We start from the raw sequence: 23,894 nt of genomic DNA, 5'->3' as shown, positions 1-23,894 counted from the left end.
TATGTTATCAGGAGTTCACAACAGTGTTAAACATGTCACTTCCTGTTGCCAGCAGGTGGCGCTATGACTGTAACTGAATATGAGCATGGTCATGTGTTCAGGACAGAACGCTTATCAAAAGTGTGAAGTTTGGGGCAGATTGGACATTCCATGCCTGAGTTACAGCAACTTCCTGTTTCATGGCGAAACATCAAAATTTGTCAGGCCGCCGAGGACCCGCCCTTCGACGAAAACTCAAGATCTTCGCAATTTAACGTCGCAAAGGCCTTAAGATTACACTCACCAAATTTGAAGATGATCAGATTAAAACTGTAGGAGGAGTTCGTTAAAGTACGAGGCATGAAAATGGCAAAAACTGCACAAAAATCTGAGAGGAAGTTGAAAATGGCTGACTTCCTGTTGTGTTTAGGGCTACGCTCCAAGAGACTTTTTTGTAGGTATTAGGTCCTTACATGTATGTACCGAATTTCGTACACGTACGTGGAACATAGCGGGAGGCGCACTCCGTTGAACTTTTATAGGTGGCGCTATCGAGCCATTTTGCCCCGCCCAATTCTGAAACCTATATCAGATGTAAATTTTCGCCAGTTCTGATGCGTGTGCAAAGTTTCGTGAGTTTTCGAGCATGTTTAGGCCCTCAAAAATGCGATTAAATTCGGAGAAGAATAATAATAATAATTAAAGCTGCAAGCAGCGATGAAAGGGCCCTCGCACCCGTGCCATCAACACTCGGTGGCTTTAGGAAGGCAGAGCATGGTTGGGAAATGTACATTTAAGGAGGTATATATAGTAAGAGTATGTCAAAGTCAGTTACAAAATGTTTTGTATAATGGTGATAATAGCATGCTTCATGACTCAGCTAAGTGTTGCTAGCATGTTCAGTCTGTTTCTAGCATGCTTAGTACACAATAATTATGTTGTTAGTACTGCATTACGGTGTTAACCATGTCAGTTTCTGTTGCCAGTAGGTGGCGTTATGACTATAACTGAATATGAGCATGGATGTGTGTTCAGGACAGAACTCTTATCAAACATGTGAAGTTTGGTGCAAATTGGACATTGCCTTCTTGAGTAACAACAAAGTCATGTTTCATTGAATTAGCATTCTTTAGAACTTAGCTAAGCATTGTTAGCATGTTTTAACATGTTGCTAGAACGGCATCAACGTGTTAAACATGTCACTTCCTGTTGCCAGTTGGTGGCGCTATTACTATAACTGAACATTCTCATGTAGATGTGTTCAGGCCATGACTCTTATCAAAAGTGTGAAGTTTGGGGCAGATTGGACATTCCATGCCTGAGTTACAGCAAATTCCTATTTAATTGCAATAATAGCATGCTTTAGCACTTGGCTAAGAGTTTGCTAGCATGTTTTAGCATGTTTCTAGTATGTTGTTAGCATGTTTAACACTTGCTGGCACTTTTTTATATGTTATTAGGAGTCCACAACAGTGTTAAACATGTCACTTCCTGTTGCCAGCAGGTGGCGCTATGACTGTAACTGAATATAAGCATGGTCATGTGTTCAGGACAGAACGCTTATCAAAAGTGTGAAGTTTGGGGCAGATTGGACATTCCATGCCTGAGTTACAGCAAATTCATATTTAATTGCAGTAATATCATTCTTTAGCACTTAGCTAAGTGTTTGCTATTATGTTTTAGCATGTCTCTAGTATGTTGGTAGGATGTTTAGCACCTACTGGCATTTTTTTATATGTTATTAGGAGTCAAGAACAGTGTTAAACGTCACTTCCTGTTGCCAGCAGGTGGCGCTATGACTATAACTAAATATGAGCATGGACATGTGTTCAAGAGATAACTCTTATCAAACGTGTGACGTTTGGGGTAGATTGTACATTGCCTTCTTGAGTAACAACAAAGTCCTTTTTCATTGAATTAGCATGCTTTAGCACTTAGCTAAGTATTGCTAGCATGTTTTAATATGTTTCTAGCATGTTTAGAACTCAATGGCATTTTTAACATGTTGCTAGAACGGCATCAACGTGTTAAACATGTCACTTCCTGTTGCCAGTAGGTGGCGCTATTACTATAACTGAATTTGAGCATAGGCATGCGTTCAGGCCATGATTCTTATCAAACATGTGAAGTTTGGGGCAGATTGGACGTTCCATGCCTGAGTTACAGCAAATTCCTATTTAATTGCAGTAATAGCATGCTTTATCACTTAGCTAAGTGTTTGCTAGCATGTTTCTAGTATGTTGCTAACCTGTTTAGCACTTGCTGGCTCTTTTATATATGTTATTAGGAGACCACAACAGTGTTAAACATGTCACTTCCTGTTGACAGCAGGTGGCGCTATTACTATAACTGAATATTCTCATGTAGATGTGTTCAGGCCATGACTCTTATCAAACGTGTGAAGTTTGGGGCAGATTGGACATTCCATGCCTGTGTTACAGCAAATTCCTATTTAATTGCAGCAATAGCATGCTTTAGCACTTAGCTAAGTGTTTGCTAGCATGTTTTAGCATGTTTCTAGTATGTTGTTAGCATGTTTAGCACTTGCTGGCACTTTTTTTATATGTTTTTATATGTCCACAACAGTGTTTAACATGTCACTTCCTGTTGCCAGCAGGTGGCACTATGACTGTAACTGAATATGAGCATGGTCATGTGTTCAGGACAGAACGTTTATTAAAAGTGTGAAGTTTGGCGCATATTGGACATTGCCTTCTTGAGTAACAACAACATCCTGTTTCATTGAATTAGCATGCTTTAGCACTTAGCTAAGTATTGCTAGCATGTTTTAACATGTTTCTAGCATGTTTAGACCTCAATGGCATTTTTAACATGTTGCTAGAATGGCATCAACGTGTTAAACATGACACTTCCTGTTGCCAGTAGGTGGCGCTATTACTATAACTGAATATTATCATGTAGATGTGTTCAGGACAGAACGCTTATCAAAAGTGTGAAGTTTGGGGCAGATTGGACATTCCATGCCTGAGTTACAGCAAATTCCTATTTAATTGCAATAATAGCATGCTTTAGCACTTAGCTAAGAGTTTGCTAGCATGTTTTAGCATGCTTCTAGTATGTTGTTAGCATGTTTCGCACTTGCTGGCACTTTTTTATATGTTATTAGGAGTCCATAACAGTGTTAAACATGTCACTTCCTGTTGCCAGCAGGTGGCGCTATGACTATAACTGAATATGAGCATGGCCATGTGTTCAGGACAGAACTCTTATCAAACGTGTGAAGTTTGGGGGAGATTGGACATTCCATGCCTGAGTTACAGCAACTTCCTGTTTCATGGCGAAACATCGAAATTTGTAAGGCCGCCGAGGACCCGCCCTTCGACGAAAACTCAAGATCTTCGCAATTTAACGTCGCAAAGGCCTTAAGATTACACTCACCAAATTTGAAGATGATCAGATTAAAACTGTAGGAGGAGTTCGTTAAAGTACGAGGCCTGAAAATGGCAAAAACTGCACAAAAATCTGAGAGGAAGTTCAAAATGGCTGACTTCCTGTTGTGTTTAGGGCTATGCTCCAAGAGACTTTTTTGTAGGTATTAGGTCATTACACGTATGTACCGAATTTCGTGCACGTACGTGGAACGTTGCAGGAGGCGCACTCCGTTGAACTTTTATAGGTGGCGCTATCGAGCCATTTTGCCCCGTCCAATTCTGAAACCTATATCAGATGTAAATTTTCGCCAGTTCTGACGCGTGTGCAAAGTTTCGTGAGTTTTCGCGCATGTTTAGGCCCTCAAAAATGCAATTCAATGCGGAGAAGAATAATAATAAATATATATATATATAAATATAGCTGCGAGCAGCGATTACGGGCCCAAGCCGGTGGCACCGCAACCCCGGTGCCTTTAGTTACCTAAAGGCACCGGGGTGGCGGTACCGCCGGCTTGGGCCCTCCATCGCTGCTCGCAGCTATATTTATATATATATATATATATATATATATATATATATATATATATATATATATATATATATATATATATATATATACACACACATACATATATATATATATATATATATATATATATATATATAAATTATTGTTCAAAAGTTTGGGGTCAGTAAGATTTTTAATGTTTTTAGGAGAAGTCTCTTCTGCTCACCAAGGCTGCATTTATTGATTAAAAATACAAACAAAAACAGTAATATTGTGAAATATTATTCCAATTTAAAACAGCTGTTTTCAATTTTTAAATATTTTACATAGTAATTCATTTCTGTGATCAAAGTTGAGTTTTCAGCATCATTACTCCAGTCTTCAGTGTCACATGATCCTTCAGAAATCATACTAATATGATGATTGATGCTCAATAAATATTCATTATTATTTTCAATGTTGAAAACAGTTGTGTACAGATTTTTTTTTTCAAAATGCTTTGATGAATGTTAGTTCAAAAGAACAGCATATATTTCAAATATATATATTTTTAACATTATAAATGTCTTTACTGTAACTGTTGATCAGTTTAACTCATCCTTCATAAATAAAAGTACTGATTTATTTTATTTATTTACCCCAAAAATAAAATTTTAATTATTACTAACCCAAAACTTTTGAGCGGTAGTGTTTAACGTTACAAAAGCTTTAGATTTCAGATAAATGCTGTTCTTTTGAACTTTCTATTCATCAAAGACTGTACACAACTGTTTTCGACATTTAAAATAATAATGAATGTTTCTTGAGTATCAATCATCATATTAGAATAATTTCTGAAGGATCATGTGACAGTGACGACTGGAGTAATGATGCTGAAAACTCAGCTTTGATCACAGGAATAAATAACAGTTTAAAATATATTAAAATAGAAAGCAGCTGTTTTAAATTGGAATAATATTTTACAATATTACTGTTTTTGTTTGTATTTTTAATCAAATATATGCAGCCTTGGTGAGCAGAAGAAACTTCTCTGTTATGTGCGCGCCACAGACTGCACGCACGTCCGCTTAGAGTTCCGCCTTTTGCCTTCCGTCAATATTACGTTATTAGAAAAATATTTTTTTAGAGAATCGATTTTTTGACATTTGTGAATCGATTCAGAATCGTCCACGTCCGCATCGCGATGCATCTAAGAATAATTTTTTTCTCCCACCCCTAGATTTCATACAAATAAACAGTTACAATTAAGTCACTTACATTTTAGATGCAATGTTGACTGTTTTTGTTCTGTTTCAGCAGCGAAAATAGTTAAACAAAGATCACGGCAGAACCATCACTTATCACGTGTTTTCTCATAACTGAACGATTCAGCATTTTTAACGAATCGGTTGACTCAAAGATTGAATGATCAATCCATAAACATCTGTCTTAATCATGATCGACTCATTCGAACGAATCGTTTGAACGAATGAATCAATGACTCGCTTATTAAGATGGATGCCTGGCGACACCTAATGGCGGTTTAGTGTTGTTTATTCTTTCCCACATGTGTGTGATTTGTGTGTGCAACATTATCATTATTTTTCTTTCACTATTATATTAGCGATTTAAAAGCACCCACTCGTGTCACACGTCGATTAACCGGTGGGAAAATATCCTCAGACACATACCTAATAAATGTATATTTAAATACAATATTGGCCTACCTGGTTAAAAGTTTTATATACTATTTTGATGTCCTTTTGGACACAAGAGGGCAGTATAGCCCTATATGTTTGCTTTTTTGTTGAACCAAATAGCACTAAATAGCCTGTTTTAACTTTTTCATTCTTCTTGAATTGCAAAAACAGAATAAAATGGGTTTAGTTGTGATATTTGTATTCTTTTATATAGAAATAAATGGTATATAATTACATTTTTAGAAGATTTTTAGTGTTTCCTTTTTGGACATTATTTAATCCCTCGCCATAGCAAAACCGTTTAAGATATTTATTATCCATTCACAATTTAGCATATTTAATGTAGTTTCATCATGTTGAAAAAGTTTGGTACGAATAAAATAAATAGTTTAAGAGGAGTGGCTAAAAATTCAGAGGCTGATTTAGCAAAAAAAAATCACATTCAGACCAAAATATCTGACTTCCTGATGGCCAGAGCTATTGAATGTAAATTAGAAAGTTGTCCAGCTTGATGAGAACAATATACAAACTATTTTTTCTTTACTGTAGTTAAAACTAACCCCCCCACTTTTGTCAAAAGCATGTTGAAAGTGACACACTTCCTGCTGCCAGTTGGTGGCGCTATAACTTCGACTCACAATAGTTACATCCATCTGATCGGCCTCTTATCACAAACACACTGCTGAAGTTTCATCAAGATCAGTTAATGTATGCAGAAGTTATTCCACTTCCGTGTTTCTCTTTTCTCGCCATAAATTCGATTCCTCGCCACAGCCAAACCGTTCGAGATATCAAAAATCCGTCCGCAATTTAGCATCCTCAATGTCTTGACTTCATGCTGACTGAGTTTGGAGGTGATTGAATGAATTCTCTAGGAGGAGTACATCACATTCCACAGCAAGCGTTTTCCAAACAACCCATAATAGCCGACTTCCTGTTGGGCTGGCGTGAAACTTGACAGAGGGAAAGTTGTTCGGCCCGATGAGATCTATATGTGTACCGAGTTTCATATTAATTCATGCGAGCGTGTTTGATATATGGACCAAGTTTTAGAACCCCGTTCAAGGGGGCGCTGTTGAGCCCCCCAGCCACGCCCGGGTACCAGCTTCAGCCCGGCCCTGATGGCCGTGGGTTCTGACCTGTGTGCAAAGTTTCAAGAGTTTTTGAGCACGTTAAGGACCCCAAAAGCCCCTGAAACCTTGATTAACAATATAAAAGCAATAGTCAAATCCCCCCTCCCCTCACACACACAGAGACACAGAGAGAGGGAGAGAAAATTCTTCAGAAAATCCACATTCAAACCAAAATATCTCTCTTCCTGTTGGTCGGAGATGGTTCATGTAAATTAGAAAGTTGTCCGTCTTGATGAGAACAATACACATACCAAGTTTTGTTGCTGTTGATAAAACTAACCCCCCCACTTATGACTAAAGGTGGCGCTACTGAGCCCCTCACCACGCCCGTTTCTGAAACTTTGCACATGTCTACTGGATAATAAATGTGATGTGTCTGTCGAGTTTCATGCAATTTCAAGTATGTTAAGAGTCTCAAAAGCATCAAAAAAGAATATTAAAGTTTGATGCGTTGCCACGGCAACAGTATCTAAGATATCAATAATCCTTTCACAGGTTTACATCTGCCGTGTGTCTACATTGTACACATAAAGTTTGAAGCAAATCTGGTAAAAATAAGACAGTGATTTCAAAGCATTTTAATAGTGATGTACTTCCTGCTGCCTGTTGGTGGCGCTATAACTTTGACTCACAATAGTCACATCTGTGAGATCGGCCTCTTACAACGAACACACTGCTGAAGTTTCATCAAGATCAGTTAATGTATGCAGAAGTTATAACACACTTCCTGTTTCATTTTTTCGCCATAAATTCGTTTCCTCGCCACAGCCAAACCGTTCGAGATATCAAAAATCCGTCCGCAATTTAGCATCCTCAATGTCTTGACTTCATGCACACCGAGTTTGGAGGCGAATCGATGTATTTCCTAGGAGGAGTACATTAAATTCCACAGCAAGCGTTTCCAAACAACCCATAATAGCCGACTTCCTGTTGGGCTGGCGTAAAACTTAGAGCACGAAAGTTGTTCGGCCCGATGAGATCTATATGTGTACCGAGTTTCAAATTAATTCATGCAAGTTTGTTTGATATATGGACCAAGTTTTAGAACCCCGTTCAAGGGGGCGCTGTCGAGCCCCCCTGCCACGCCCGGCTACCAGATTCAGCCCCGCCCTGATGGCCGCGGGTTCTGACCTGTGTGCAAAGTTTCAAGAGTTTTCGAGCACGTTTAGGGACCCAAAAGCCCCAGAAACCTTGAAAAACAAATGAAAAAGTAAATCTCACTCAACTGACAAATCACCCCCACCCCTCACACACTCAGAGACAGAGAGAGAGAGAGAAAATTCTCCAAAAAATCACATTCAAACCAAAATATCTGACTTTCTGTTGCTTTGAGCTATTAAGTGTAAATTAGAAAGTTGTCCGGCTCGATGAGAACAATATACATACCGATTTTTGTGATTCTAGGAAAAACTAAGGCCCCATTTTTGACTAAAGGTGGCGCTACTGAGCCATTCCACCACGCCCGTTTTTGAAACTTTGCACATGTCTACTGGCTAATAAGTGTGATGTGTCTGTTGAGTTTCATGCAATTTCAAGTATGTTAAGAGTCTCAAAAGCATCAAAAAAGAATAATAAAGTTTGATGCGTTGCCATGGCAACAGTATCTAAGATATCAATAATCCTTTCACAGGTCTTTATCTGCCGTGTGTCTACATTATACACATAAAGTTTGAAGCAAATCGGGTAAAAATAAGAGAGTGATTTCAAAGCATTTTGAAAGTGACACACTTCCTGCTGCCAGTTGGTGGCGCTATAACTTTGACTCACAATAGTCACATCCTTGTGTTCGGCCTCTTACAACGAACACACTGCTGAAGTTTCATCAAGATCAGTTAATGTATGCAGAAGTTATAACACACTTCCTGTGTCCCATTATTCGCCATAAATTCGTTTCCTCGCCATGGCCAAACCGTTCGAGATATCAAAAATCCGTTCGCAATTTAGCATCCTCAATGTCTTGACTTCATTCACACCTAGTTTGGTGGCGATCGGATGAATTCCCTAGGAGGAGTATTTCACATTCCATTGTATGCATTTTCCAAACAACGTATAATAACCGACTTCCTGTTGGGCTGGTGTAAAACTTAGAGCACGAAAGTTGTTCGGCCCGATGAGATCTATATGTGTACTGAGTTTCATATTATTACATGCAAGCGTGTTTGATTTATGGACCAATTTTTCCGACATAATTCCAGGGGGCGCTGTCGAGCCCCCGTGCCACGCCCGGGTACCAGCTTCAGTCCGGCCCTGATGGCCGCAGGTTCTGACGTGTGTGCAAAATTTCAAGAGTTTTTGAGCATGTTAAGGGCCCCAAAAGTGCCCGAGAAGTAGAAAAAAATAATAATAATAATAATAAATATAGCTGCGAGCAGCGATTACGGGCCCAAGCCGGTGGCACCGCAACCCCGGTGCCTTTACCTAAAGGCACCGGGGTGGCGGTACCGCCGGCTTTGGCCCTTCATCGCTGCTCGCAGCTATATTTATATATATATATATATATATATATATATATATATATATATATATATATATATATATATATATATACAGTATATATATATATATATATATATATATATACACACATATATAAATATATAAAAGACAGAAAATATTACTTGACTTACCTTATTCTGATTTTACGATACACTCAAAATATTCCACACCAAATCCTTTAAATTTAATGTAAAAATAAAAATGAAAGTAAGCAGTGTTGGGTTCACGTAACCCTCTCATTAGAATCAAAATGTTTCAACATTTGCCATGTATTTGGATGCTAAACTATTCTTTATTATAGGCTTTGTTCTTCACTCGTGTTCCAATATTGATGGAAAAAATCATCCTCTTCACATGCGCAAAAATGTGCTTGGAAACATCACAGTGGAGCGGTGCTTACTGTGAATGTACGAATTGTTCTACTGACTATTTAGAGCAGTGTAATTTTTATATGTTAGGTTGACTATTTTATTATTATATTTTATTAAGGCTATAATGATCAGGCTGCGATGTCAAGATTGCAATGCTGGAATGTGTGTGTGTGTGTGTGTATATGTGTGTTCATGTTTTTCTATCCCGGTGGGGACTTCAACCTGAATTCACACAGACTCATGGGGACTCGTGTCACAGTGGGGACCTAAATAGAGGTCCCCATGGGTAAACAAGCTTATAAATCATACAGAATGAGTTTTTTGGGATATGTAAAAATGCAGAAAGTTTTCTGTGATGGGTAGGTTTAGGGGTAGGGTTAGTGTGAGGAGATAAAATATACAGTTTGTAAAGTATAAAAACCATTAAGTCTATGGAGAGTCCCCACAAAGATAGTAAACCGTGTGTGTGTGTGTGTGTGTGTGTGTGTGCGTGTGTGTGTGTGGCGTGGGCGCGATGGAACAGTGGACACATAAAAACATACTCCGTCATTATACAGGACGACATTCAAACTGCAAAGTGTTAACTTATATTTGTGTACAGTCGCAATAAAACACAACATTGTGCTTTTGTAAAATAATTTCAAGCAATCAACCCCCGAAAGGCGCTAATTTTAAAATGAAACTAAAATGCTCATGGCTGCACGGGCATTCATAACGGTGCGCATCCACGGCGAGGAACGAGCAGAACAGAGTGAATGTTTTTCAGTTAATTCCTACTTCCATAGGAATTAATTTGAAACGCTCGCTCAACCACTATCAATGTCAGTGTGGACGAACATATTTTACTTTCGTTTTTAAGTTGGCGATTCAAAAGCCCCCAGCGGTGTCACACGTCGATTAACCGGTGGTAAAATATTCTCACCGTCACATACCTAGTATATTTTTAAGTAGATACAATAGGCCTACCTGATTTTGAACATAAGAGGGCAGTATAGCCCTATGTATGACTTGACTTTTATGGGACTAAATAGTACAATTACTATTTTTAAACTTATAAATATTTATTAAATTGAAAAAAAAAAGAATAAAATGGGTTTAGTTGTGATATTTTTATACTTTTATATAGAAATAAATGGTGTTTAATTACATTTTTAGAAGATGAGGCTTTAAGTGTTACTTTACTTTAGTCCCTCACTATAGCAAAACCGTTTGAGATGTTTAATATCCGTTCACAATTTAGCATCTTTAATGTATCTTTATCATTTTGAAAAAGTTTGGTGTGAATAAAATAAACCAGTTAGGAAGAGTAGCTAAAAACTCAGAGTCTGAAATATCCAAAAAATCCACATTCAAACCAAAATATCTGACTTCCTTTTGCTCTGAGCTAATAACTGTAAATTAGAAAGTTGTCCGGCTCGGTGAGACCAATATATATACTGATTTTTGTAACTGTTGGTAAAACTAACCCACCCACTTTTGTCAAACGCATGTTGAAAGTGACACACTTCCTGCTGCCAGTTGGTGGCGCTATAACTTTGACTCACGATAGTTACATCCATCTGATCTGCCTCTTACCACGAACACACTGCTAAAGTTTCATAAAGATCAGTTAATGTATGCAGAAGTTATAACACTTCGTCTCCTCTCTTTTCTCGCCATAAATTTGTTTCCTCGCCACGGCCAAACCGTTCGAGATATCAAAAATCCGTCCGCAATTTAGCATTCTCAATGTCTTGACTTCATGCTCACTGAGTTTGGAGGTGATTGAATGAATTCTCTAGGAGGAGTACATCACATTCCACAGCAAGCGTTTTCCAAACAACCCATAATAGCCGACTTCCTGTTGGGCTGGCGTGAAACTTGACAGAGGGAAAGTTGTTCAGCCCGATGAAATCTATATGTGTACCGAGTTTCATATTAATTCATGCAAGCGTGTTTGATATATGGACCAAGTTTTCAGACCCTGTTCAAGAGGGCGCTGTTGAGCCCCCCTGCCACGCCCGTTTCTGAAACTTTTCACATGTCTACTGGCTAATAAGTGTTATGTGTCTGTCGAGTTTCATCCAATTTCAAGCATGCTAAGAGTCTCAAACGCATCCGAAAAGAACATTAAAATTTGATGCGTTGCCACGGCAACAGTATCTAAGATATCAATAATCCTTTCACAGGTCTACATCTGCCGTGTGTTTACATTATACACATAAAGTTTGAAGCAAATCGGGTAAAAGTAAGAGGGTGACTTCAAAGCATTTTGAAAGTGACACACTTCCTGCTGCCTGTTGGTGGCGCTATAACTTTGACTCACAATAGTCACATCCATGTGATCGGCCTCTTACAACGAATACACTGCTGAAGTTTCATCAAGATCAGTTAATGTATGCAGAAGTTATAACACACTTCCTGTGTCCCATTATTCGCCATAAATTAGTTTCCTCGCCACGGCCAAACCGTTCGAGATATCAAAAATCTGTTCGCAAGAATTCATCCTCAATGTCTTGACTTTATTCTCACCGAGTTTGGTGTCGATCGGATGAAATCCCTAGGAGGAGTATTTCACATTCCATTGTATGCGTTTTCCAAACAACGTATAATAACCGACTTCCTGTTGGGCTTTTGTAAAACTTAGAGCACGAAAGTTGTTCGGCCCGATGAGATCTATATGTGTACTGAGTTTCATATTATTACACGCAAGCGTGTTTGATTTATGGACCAAGTTTTCGGACCCCATTCCAGGGGGCGCCGTCGAGCCCCCCTGCCACGCCCCGGTACCAGCTTCAGCCCGGCCCTGATGGCCGCGGGTTCTGACGTGTGTGCAAAATTTCAAGAGTTTTTGAGCATGTTAAGGGCCCCAAAAGTGTCAAAAAGGCAAAAAAAAAAATAATGAAGAAAAAAAAAAAAAATAATCCTTACGGAAACAATAGGGCCTTCGCCCTTTCAGGGCTTGGGCCCTAATAAACAATAATCCTACCGAAAACAATAGGGCCTTCGCCCTTTCAGGGCTTGGGCCCTAATTAAAGCTGCAAGCAGCGATGAAAGGGCCCTCGCACCCGTGCCATCAACACTCGGTGGCTTTAGGAAGGCAGAGCATGGTTGGGAAATGTACATTTAAGGAGGTATATATAGTAAGAGTATGTCAAAGTCAGTTACAAAATGTTTTGTATAATGGTGATAATAGCATGCTTCATGACTCAGCTAAGTGTTGCTAGCATGTTCAGTCTGTTTCTAGCATGCTTAGTACACAATAATTATGTGGTTAGTACTGCATTACTGTGTTAACCATGTCAGTTTCTGTTGCCAGTAGGTGGCGTTATGACTATAACTGAATATGAGCATGGATGTGTGTTCAGGACAGAACTCTTATCAAACATGTGAAGTTTGGTGCAAATTGGACATTGCCTTCTTGAGTAACAACAAAGTCATGTTTCATTGAATTAGCATTCTTTAGAACTTAGCTAAGCATTGTTAGCATGTTTTAACATGTTGCTAGAACGGCATCAACGTGTTAAACATGTCACTTCCTGTTGCCAGTTGGTGGCGCTATTACTATAACTGAACATTCTCATGTAGATGTGTTCAGGCCATGACTCTTATCAAAAGTGTGAAGTTTGGGGCAGATTGGACATTCCATGCCTGAGTTACAGCAAATTCCTATTTAATTGCAATAATAGCATGCTTTAGCACTTGGCTAAGAGTTTGCTAGCATGTTTTAGCATGTTTCTAGTATGTTGTTAGCATGTTTAACACTTGCTGGCACTTTTTTATATGTTATTAGGAGTCCACAACAGTGTTAAACATGTCACTTCCTGTTGCCAGCAGGTGGCGCTATGACTGTAACTGAATATAAGCATGGTCATGTGTTCAGGACAGAACGCTTATCAAAAGTGTGAAGTTTGGGGCAGATTGGACATTCCATGCCTGAGTTACAGCAAATTCATATTTAATTGCAGTAATATCATTCTTTAGCACTTAGCTAAGTGTTTGCTATTATGTTTTAGCATGTCTCTAGTATGTTGGTAGGATGTTTAGCACCTACTGGCATTTTTGTATATGTTATTAGGAGTCAAGAACAGTGTTAAACGTCACTTCCTGTTGCCAGCAGGTGGCGCTATGACTATAACTAAATATGAGCATGGACATGTGTTCAAGAGATAACTCTTATCAAACGTGTGACGTTTGGGGTAGATTGTACATTGCCTTCTTGAGTAACAACAAAGTCCTGTTTCATTGAATTAGCATGCTTTAGCACTTAGCTAAGTATTGCTAGCATGTTTTAATATGTTTCTAGCATGTTTAGAACTCAATGGCATTTTTAACATGTTGCTAGAACGGCATCAACGTGTTAAACATGTCACTTCCTGTTGCCAGTAGGTGGCGCTATTACTATAACTGAATTTGAGCATAGGCATGCGTTCAGGCCATGATTCTTATCAAACATGTGAAGTTTGGGGCAGATTGGACGTTCCATGCCTGAGTTACAGCAAATTCCTATTTAATTGCAGTAATAGCATGCTTTATCACTTAGCTAAGTGTTTGCTAGCATGTTTCTAGTATGTTGCTAACCTGTTTAGCACTTGCTGGCTCTTTTATATATGTTATTAGGAGACCACAACAGTGTTAAACATGTCACTTCCTGTTGACAGCAGGTGGCGCTATTACTATAACTGAATATTCTCATGTAGATGTGTTCAGGCCATGACTCTTATCAAACGTGTGAAGTTTGGGGCAGATTGGACATTCCATGCCTGTGTTACAGCAAATTCCTATTTAATTGCAGCAATAGCATGCTTTAGCACTTAGCTAAGTGTTTGTTAGCATGTTTTAGCATGTTTCTAGTATGTTGTTAGCATGTTTAGCACTTGCTGGCACTTTTTTTATATGTTTTTATATGTCCACAACAGTGTTTAACATGTCACTTCCTGTTGCCAGCAGGTGGCACTATGACTGTAACTGAATATGAGCATGGTCATGTGTTCAGGACAGAACGTTTATTAAAAGTGTGAAGTTTGGCGCATATTGGACATTGCCTTCTTGAGTAACAACAACATCCTGTTTCATTGAATTAGCATGCTTTACCACTTAGCTAAGTATTGCTAGCATGTTTTAACATTAGCTAGCATGTTTTAACATGTTTCTAGCATGTTTAGACCTCAATGGCATTTTTAACATGTTGCTAGAATGGCATCAACGTGTTAAACATGACACTTCCTGTTGCCAGTAGGTGGCGCTATTACTATAACTGAATATTCTCATGTAGATGTGTTCAGGACAGAACGCTTATCAAAAGTGTGAAGTTTGGGGCAGATTGGACATTCCATGCCTGAGTTACAGCAAATTCCTATTTAATTGCAATAATAGCATGCTTTAGCACTTAGCTAAGAGTTTGCTAGCATGTTTTAGCATGCTTCTAGTATGTTGTTAGCATGTTTAGCACTTGCTGGCACTTTTTTATATGTTATTAGGAGTCCATAACAGTGTTAAACATGTCACTTCCTGTTGCCAGCAGGTGGCGCTATGACTATAACTGAATATGAGCATGGCCATGTGTTCAGGACAGAACTCTTATCAAACGTGTGAAGTTTGGGGCAGATTGGACATTCCATGCCTGAGTTACAGCAACTTCCTGTTTCATGGCGAAACATCGAAATTTGTAAGGCCGCCGAGGACCCGCCCTTCGACGAAAACTCAAGATCTTCGCAATTTAACGTCGCAAAGGCCTTAAGATTACACTCACCAAATTTGAAGATGATCAGATTAAAACTGTAGGAGGAGTTCGTTAAAGTACGAGGCCTGAAAATGGCAAAAACTGCACAAAAATCTGAGAGGAAGTTCAAAATGGCTGACTTCCTGTTGTGTTTAGGGCTATGCTCCAAGAGACTTTTTTGTAGGTATTAGGTCATTACACGTATGTACCGAATTTCGTGCACGTACGTTGAACGTTGCGGGAGGCGCACTCCGTTGAACTTTTATAGGTGGCGCTATCGAGCCATTTTGCCCCGTCCAATTCTGAAACCTATATCAGATGTAAATTTTCGCCAGTTCTGACGCGTGTGCAAAGTTTCGTGAGTTTTCGCGCATGTTTAGGCCCTCAAAAATGCAATTCAATGCGGAGAAGAATAATAATAATAATAATAAACAGAGCAATTCCAAGAGGGTCCTCACACCATCGGTGCTCGGGCCCTAATAATTAAAGCTGCAAGCAGCGATGAAAAGGGCCCTCGCACCCCTGCCACCGCCACCCGGCACCTTTAGGAAAGGCCTTAAGATTACACTCACCAAATTTGAAGAGGATCAGATCAAAACTGTAGGAGGAGTTTGTTAAAGTACAACATCAGGAAATGGCAAAAACTGCCCAAAATCTGACAGGAAGTTCAAAATAACTGACTTCCTGTTGTGTTTAGGGCTATGCTCCAAGAGACTTTTTTGTAGGTATTGGGTCTTTACATGTGTGTACCAAATTTCATACCTGTACGTGAAACGTCGAGCCGGGGCAAAATGTAGGGGCAATAAGTAAGCCATTTTGCCCCACCCAATTTTTAAAACCACATCACACGTAAATTGTCACCACTTCTGAAGCGTGTGCAAAGTTTCATGATTTTTCGAGCACGTTTTGTATTTGCCACACTTCCTGCTACCAGCAGGTGGTGCTATTGCTATAATCATAATGAGCATTGGCATGTGTTCAGGACAGGAGTCTTATCAAACATGTGAAGTTTGTGGCAGATTGAAAATTGTATGCCTGAGTTACTGCAGGCTGTCTGTGGTTGCCTAGCAACATCAGAACTGCAAGCAACATTAATATTGAACTTATCTGATCATGCATATATCACCAAAAGGCCGAAATTGGGTGAACTAGTGCAAAAAATGCCCGTGCAAAATCAGTTTTTGTGTGTGTTTTTAGTAATTGTTGGTTTGGTGTGTGCTCATTGTTACAATTACACAGCAAAAGTTCAGTGACATTTTTATTTGTGCATGGTAAAAAGCACACAGTGAACTCCGAGAAAACGCTATGCTTGAGCAAACAGTTTGTGAATAGGCAACTACAAATGATGCCCGTGAAAGAGACTGTGAACGCATTGAATAGGATATGTTTAGTTGGTGAATAGCATAGGCTATTATTACACAGTAGCGACAACGTTAAGCGCACCAGAATGAAATATAATATTCAGAAGTAAACACTAACAGCATAGCTGACATACAGATTCAGTTTACATCCACAAATGAATAAGCACCTCGATTCAGGGAGCAGTGCAAAGTGCCCGTGCAAAATCAGTTTTTGTGAGCTGATCGCCGTCAAAAAAGTTCAGGAGATATTTCTTGCGATGGCAATATGATCAAAAATAACTTTATATTGATTCAATGGATTAATAGCATTTTGAAAAAAAAAAAAAAAGTCATGAATTTATTGCATTTTTGGGAAAAAATAATCCGTTTTTATAATAAATCTTAAAAAATTCAAATCCAGATTTTGATTTTCAATGTTGTTATAACCTAAAGATTCTATGTGAAAGTTTGAAACAGAAAATAGTGGTTTTCACACATTTAGTGGTTATCTCACATTCGAGAGATATGCGAATAACACACAGACAGACAGACGGACGTTTCTGTAATTTATAGATAGATGGATTTATCACGTTCGGGAACCAAACTATAATATTCAGAAGTAAACAGTGTAGCTGACTGAGTGTTTATGTCAGAATGTTTATTTTTAAACCACAGCCTTCTTGGGGCTTCTTTGACCGATACAACTCTCTAATGTCAGAATGTTTATTTTTAAACCACAACCTTCTAAAAATGATATATTTAACGATATCTTTTGCATTTCTCATCCAAACAATGTCAAACTTGGCACTGCACTTACTCGTGCCCGTGGCGAGACACCTGTCGAGTTTGAAATCAATCGGACTAACGGTTCGAGAGATATGCGAGGAACAGACACACACACACACAGACAGACAGACAGACAGACGTTCCTGTAATTTATAGATAGATGTTTGTCAGGCCGCCGAGGGCACACCCTTCGACGAAAACTCTAGATCTTCGCAATTTAACGTCACAAAGGCCTTAAGATTACACTCACCAAATTTGAAGAGTATCGGATCAAATCTGTAGGAGGAGTTCGTTAAAGTACAACATCAGGAAATTACGAAAAATGCCCAAAATCCAGGAGGAAGTTCAAAATAGCTCACTTCCTGTTGTGTTTAGGGCTATGCTCCAAGAGACTTTTCTGTAGGTATTGGGTCATTACATGTATGTACCAAATTTCATACCTGTACGTGAAACCAGGAGCCGGGGCAAAATGTGGGGGCAATAATTTACCGAATTTGCCCCCCCCAATTCTGAAAACCATATCACACGTAAATTTTCACCACTTCTGAAGCGTGTGCAAAGTTTCATGAGTTTTCGAGCATGTTTAGGCCCTCTAAAAAGCGATTCACTTTGGAGAAGAAGAATAATAATAAACGGAGCAAAAACAATAGGGTCCTCTCACCATCGGTGCTCGGGCCCTAATTAAAGCTGCAAGCAGCGATGAAAGGGCCCTCGCACCCGTGCCATCAACACTCGGTGGCTTTAGGAAGGCAGAGCATGGTTGGGAAATGTACATTTAAGGAGGTATATATAGTAAGAGTATGTCAAAGTCAGTTACAAAATGTTTTGTATAATGGTGATAATAGCATGCTTCATGACTCAGCTAAGTGTTGCTAGCATGTTCAGTCTGTTTCTAGCATGCTTAGTACACAATAATTATGTGGTTAGTACTGCATTACTGTGTTAACCATGTCAGTTTCTGTTGCCAGTAGGTGGCGTTATGACTATAACTGAATATGAGCATGGATGTGTGTTCAGGACAGAACTCTTATCAAACATGTGAAGTTTGGTGCAAATTGGACATTGCCTTCTTGAGTAACAACAAAGTCATGTTTCATTGAATTAGCATTCTTTAGAACTTAGCTAAGCATTGTTAGCATGTTTTAACATGTTGCTAGAACGGCATCAACGTGTTAAACATGTCACTTCCTGTTGCCAGTTGGTGGCGCTATTACTATAACTGAACATTCTCATGTAGATGTGTTCAGGCCATGACTCTTATCAAAAGTGTGAAGTTTGGGGCAGATTGGACATTCCATGCCTGAGTTACAGCAAATTCCTATTTAATTGCAATAATAGCATGCTTTAGCACTTGGCTAAGAGTTTGCTAGCATGTTTTAGCATGTTTCTAGTATGTTGTTAGCATGTTTAACACTTGCTGGCACTTTTTTATATGTTATTAGGAGTCCACAACAGTGTTAAACATGTCACTTCCTGTTGCCAGCAGGTGGCGCTATGACTGTAACTGAATATAAGCATGGTCATGTGTTCAGGACAGAACGCTTATCAAAAGTGTGAAGTTTGGGGCAGATTGGACATTCCATGCCTGAGTTACAGCAAATTCATATTTAATTGCAGTAATATCATTCTTTAGCACTTAGCTAAGTGTTTGCTATTATGTTTTAGCATGTCTCTAGTATGTTGGTAGGATGTTTAGCACCTACTGGCATTTTTTTATATGTTATTAGGAGTCAAGAACAGTGTTAAACGTCACTTCCTGTTGCCAGCAGGTGGCGCTATGACTATAACTAAATATGAGCATGGACATGTGTTCAAGAGATAACTCTTATCAAACGTGTGACGTTTGGGGTAGATTGTACATTGCCTTCTTGAGTAACAACAAAGTCCTGTTTCATTGAATTAGCATGCTTTAGCACTTAGCTAAGTATTGCTAGCATGTTTTAATATGTTTCTAGCATGTTTAGAACTCAATGGCATTTTTAACATGTTGCTAGAACGGCATCAACGTGTTAAACATGTCACTTCCTGTTGCCAGTAGGTGGCGCTATTACTATAACTGAATTTGAGCATAGGCATGCGTTCAGGCCATGATTCTTATCAAACATGTGAAGTTTGGGGCAGATTGGACGTTCCATGCCTGAGTTACAGCAAATTCCTATTTAATTGCAGTAATAGCATGCTTTATCACTTAGCTAAGTGTTTGCTAGCATGTTTCTAGTATGTTGCTAACCTGTTTAGCACTTGCTGGCTCTTTTATATATGTTATTAGGAGACCACAACAGTGTTAAACATGTCACTTCCTGTTGACAGCAGGTGGCGCTATTACTATAACTGAATATTCTCATGTAGATGTGTTCAGGCCATGACTCTTATCAAACGTGTGAAGTTTGGGGCAGATTGGACATTCCATGCCTGTGTTACAGCAAATTCCTATTTAATTGCAGCAATAGCATGCTTTAGCACTTAGCTAAGTGTTTGCTAGCATGTTTTAGCATGTTTCTAGTATGTTGTTAGCATGTTTAGCACTTGCTGGCACTTTTTTTATATGTTTTTATATGTCCACAACAGTGTTTAACATGTCACTTCCTGTTGCCAGCAGGTGGCACTATGACTGTAACTGAATATGAGCATGGTCATGTGTTCAGGACAGAACGTTTATTAAAAGTGTGAAGTTTGGCGCATATTGGACATTGCCTTCTTGAGTAACAACAACATCCTGTTTCATTGAATTAGCATGCTTTAGCACTTAGCTAAGTATTGCTAGCATGTTTTAACATGTTTCTAGCATGTTTAGACCTCAATGGCATTTTTAACATGTTGCTAGAATGGCATCAACGTGTTAAACATGACACTTCCTGTTGCCAGTAGGTGGCGCTATTACTATAACTGAATATTATCATGTAGATGTGTTCAGGACAGAACGCTTATCAAAAGTGTGAAGTTTGGGGCAGATTGGACATTCCATGCCTGAGTTACAGCAAATTCCTATTTAATTGCAATAATAGCATGCTTTAGCACTTAGCTAAGAGTTTGCTAGCATGTTTTAGCATGCTTCTAGTATGTTGTTAGCATGTTTCGCACTTGCTGGCACTTTTTTATATGTTATTAGGAGTCCATAACAGTGTTAAACATGTCACTTCCTGTTGCCAGCAGGTGGCGCTATGACTATAACTGAATATGAGCATGGCCATGTGTTCAGGACAGAACTCTTATCAAACGTGTGAAGTTTGGGGGAGATTGGACATTCCATGCCTGAGTTACAGCAACTTCCTGTTTCATGGCGAAACATCGAAATTTGTAAGGCCGCCGAGGACCCGCCCTTCGACGAAAACTCAAGATCTTCGCAATTTAACGTCGCAAAGGCCTTAAGATTACACTCACCAAATTTGAAGATGATCAGATTAAAACTGTAGGAGGAGTTCGTTAAAGTACGAGGCCTGAAAATGGCAAAAACTGCACAAAAATCTGAGAGGAAGTTCAAAATGGCTGACTTCCTGTTGTGTTTAGGGCTATGCTCCAAGAGACTTTTTTGTAGGTATTAGGTCATTACACGTATGTACCGAATTTCGTGCACGTACGTGGAACGTTGCAGGAGGCGCACTCCGTTGAACTTTTATAGGTGGCGCTATCGAGCCATTTTGCCCCGTCCAATTCTGAAACCTATATCAGATGTAAATTTTCGCCAGTTCTGACGCGTGTGCAAAGTTTCGTGAGTTTTCGCGCATGTTTAGGCCCTCAAAAATGCAATTCAATGCGGAGAAGAATAATAATAATAATAATAAACAGAGCAATTCCAAGAGGGTCCTCACACCATCGGTGCTCGGGCCCTAATAAACAGAGCAATTCCAAGAGGGTCCTCACACCATCGGTGCTCGGGCCCTAATAAACAGAGCAATTCCAAGAGGGTCCTCACACCATCGGTGCTCGGGCCCTAATAAGAATTACATGTTATTTTTATGGTATGAATTTTAAATGTGATTGTTAGTACATTTTACCAGTATTTACCATAGTTTCAATACAAAAATTCTAATATGAAAAAAATTAAATATGAACATTATTTTATTTTGGAAAAAGGCTTAAAAAAAATAGATACTTTCCTCTTATATTCGGAAGAATACGGTAATATGGCTCAGATGAAATTCTTAATAATTTTGAGATGTTTTACAAGAAATTATACTACCAGTCCAGAACAAAATAGATGCAAATTCTTAAGGAACGATAATTCTTGAATCTTTGAATCTACCTACATTTTTTTGCAAGAAACAAAAAGAGAATGTTATCTAAAATAACTGATGAAGAACTAAAATTTGCTATTACAAGGAGTAAATAAGTCAACAGGGCCTTTTCATCTCAGAATGTTACAAATCCCTTAGATAACCACTGATCCACTGATGGTATGGTTATAGAGATCTCCAATTGCATCATTATCTAAAGCATGTTATTGGTGATGCATCAAACAAAGTAGAAGATAGTTTAAGATTAAGGGTTTTTTTCCCCCTTTTTTTCTAGACTATAAATCAAATCTTGTAAAAGTGATCAAGTAACAGCCACATACTGTAGATCGAGTTGCTGGTAAAGGTATGGGTACAAGGTACAAGGTACCATATTGTACGTATTACTATAGTATACTTTATAAGAATGTATGTTAAGGAACAGTCATCAAAGTGTACAAAAAAAACTTGTATGGCTTCAGAAAAATGTATATGTATTTATATTGACTACTTTAATGATAAATTGATGGTGTTTTATTGGTTAATATCATTGATAATATTTGCTAATAAGTGCCATTATAAACTGAATTTGTAAATCACCTTAAACTCAATGAGCTCTCTGTAGATGGCTTTGCGTAACTTGTTGATGGACTCGGACTCCTCACAGGCACATAGCATGTGGTTCTCTTTGATCACTGGAAACCCGGGCTGAGACAGCAGCTCCTCTCGCAGCTTCAGAACACACTCCTGTAGGTGACGCTCTTCACACACATCTGCATGAGTTCCAACCACAATCACAGGAGACTGTCCAGCTACAGCCTGAGAGAAACAGGGTTTTTTTATTTAAATATGCAAATCATGTCATTTTAAAACCTAAACCAAATGTTCCACATAAAACGTTCGGTCTGGTTTTGTATTCATAGTAAAAACTTTATATTGACGTTTTGATGCTACCAAAGGAAAATCTACAGTTTGAACAACATTCCTAAATGGCACGTTAATGAAGTCAGCGGCTGTCGCCAGTCAATGTCATTGCCGTGATTTGATAGTGATTTCAGACACCTGTCACGCCTGAGGCGTTCCCCAAAGCAGCAATCGATGCAGTGTCTCGTTCCCTGTTCTCAGGGAAAAAAGGTTACAGTCGTAACCTGAGATTTTTTTAAATTTTTTTCTCGAATACATTTTAAATACAAAGTTATACACCATTTAATCATGATACTTGTCTGAAAACTATGGTATAATACAAACAGTAATCGATAAAAAAACCATGATTGATTTTCCTAAGGGGCAGTGAACACTCTTACAAAAGCGAGAGCTTACAAAAGCAACAGTAAATACAACACAGACATCAACACAGATGTTAGCTAGCTGGAAAGCGGAGGCTAACAGCTTTGTCCTTGTTTTACATCGCAACAATAACATAAAACTTATAATTGGAACTGTTAATACAAGTGCAACTACAAATAATAAAACATACTTGCAAGTTGTGATCCACAAACAACAGATTGTCCCGACAAAGTGGGAACTGCTCCATTTCAGGAGAAGCTTTTGTGCGTAGCCTGCATTGTACTCTCTTAGGTTCTGGAAGCTCTTCTCCATAAAATGTGCAGCACACAGATAAGTGTTGGGGTTATAATGTTCAAGAATAGTGTTTAAAATTGTTTTTAACCACTTTAAGTTCATCAGCCTTAGGAAGGTCAAACAAATGAGTTTTGGAAATATTGTGGAAAAAACAGTGTCTCTTTGTCATAGCAACAACACAGTCTTCTCTAATGCAGCTCAACCAGGCCTCGTCTCCTTTTTGCATATTCCGTGGGCGGGAATTATTTAAATGAGTAACATTGCGACTTCATAAGATCAATAAAAAAAACGCGTTGTAGTCCAAACGAGTCGATCGTTGTAGTTCTTGGAAAGGGGATTCTGTTAAATAAAATATCTCCCTTTGGAGTGGACTTTGAGCTTTGTAGCCTTGCAAATCTTTTTTATGCTCAAACAGCAACATTACACATTAACTAAAGTTGAAAAAGTGAAAAAGCATAATAGAGTTTAAAGTTTAAAGAGTTTAAACCCCTTTAAAGTTCATTCCTCTAGTGAACTATCGAGCTGTGGACAATGAATGACTTGCCTGAAGTAAATGTAATGCTTCATTGTTTACAAGCTGTTCGACGTCTTTCAGTGGGTGAAACACTGATTGAGTGATTATATTAGATGTCCATTCATGTTTATTTAATTCTATAACTAGTAGTAAAGAGGTAGTGATGATCACGTTCACTCGCGCTCTATGATGCCGATTGAACT

General features: G+C 38.7%; 1 protein-coding gene across 1 annotated transcript in view; it reads right to left on the bottom strand.

Moving 5' to 3' along the window:
* lrrk2 (leucine-rich repeat kinase 2) overlaps positions 1 to 23,894 on the bottom strand; it is an 82,365-nt gene that overhangs the window by 29,031 nt on the left and 29,440 nt on the right. Inside the window, exon 31 of the mRNA XM_079860177.1 lies at positions 22,197 to 22,415. Within this exon, the coding sequence (XP_079716303.1) occupies positions 22,197 to 22,415 (219 nt within the window). The remainder of the gene's footprint in view (positions 1 to 22,196; positions 22,416 to 23,894) is intronic.

This window comes from Squalius cephalus (genome assembly GCF_949319135.1).
Source record: "Squalius cephalus genome assembly, chromosome: 23".
Taxonomy (NCBI): domain Eukaryota; kingdom Metazoa; phylum Chordata; class Actinopteri; order Cypriniformes; family Leuciscidae; genus Squalius; species Squalius cephalus.
This window is presented reverse-complemented; position numbering and strand designations above follow the sequence as displayed.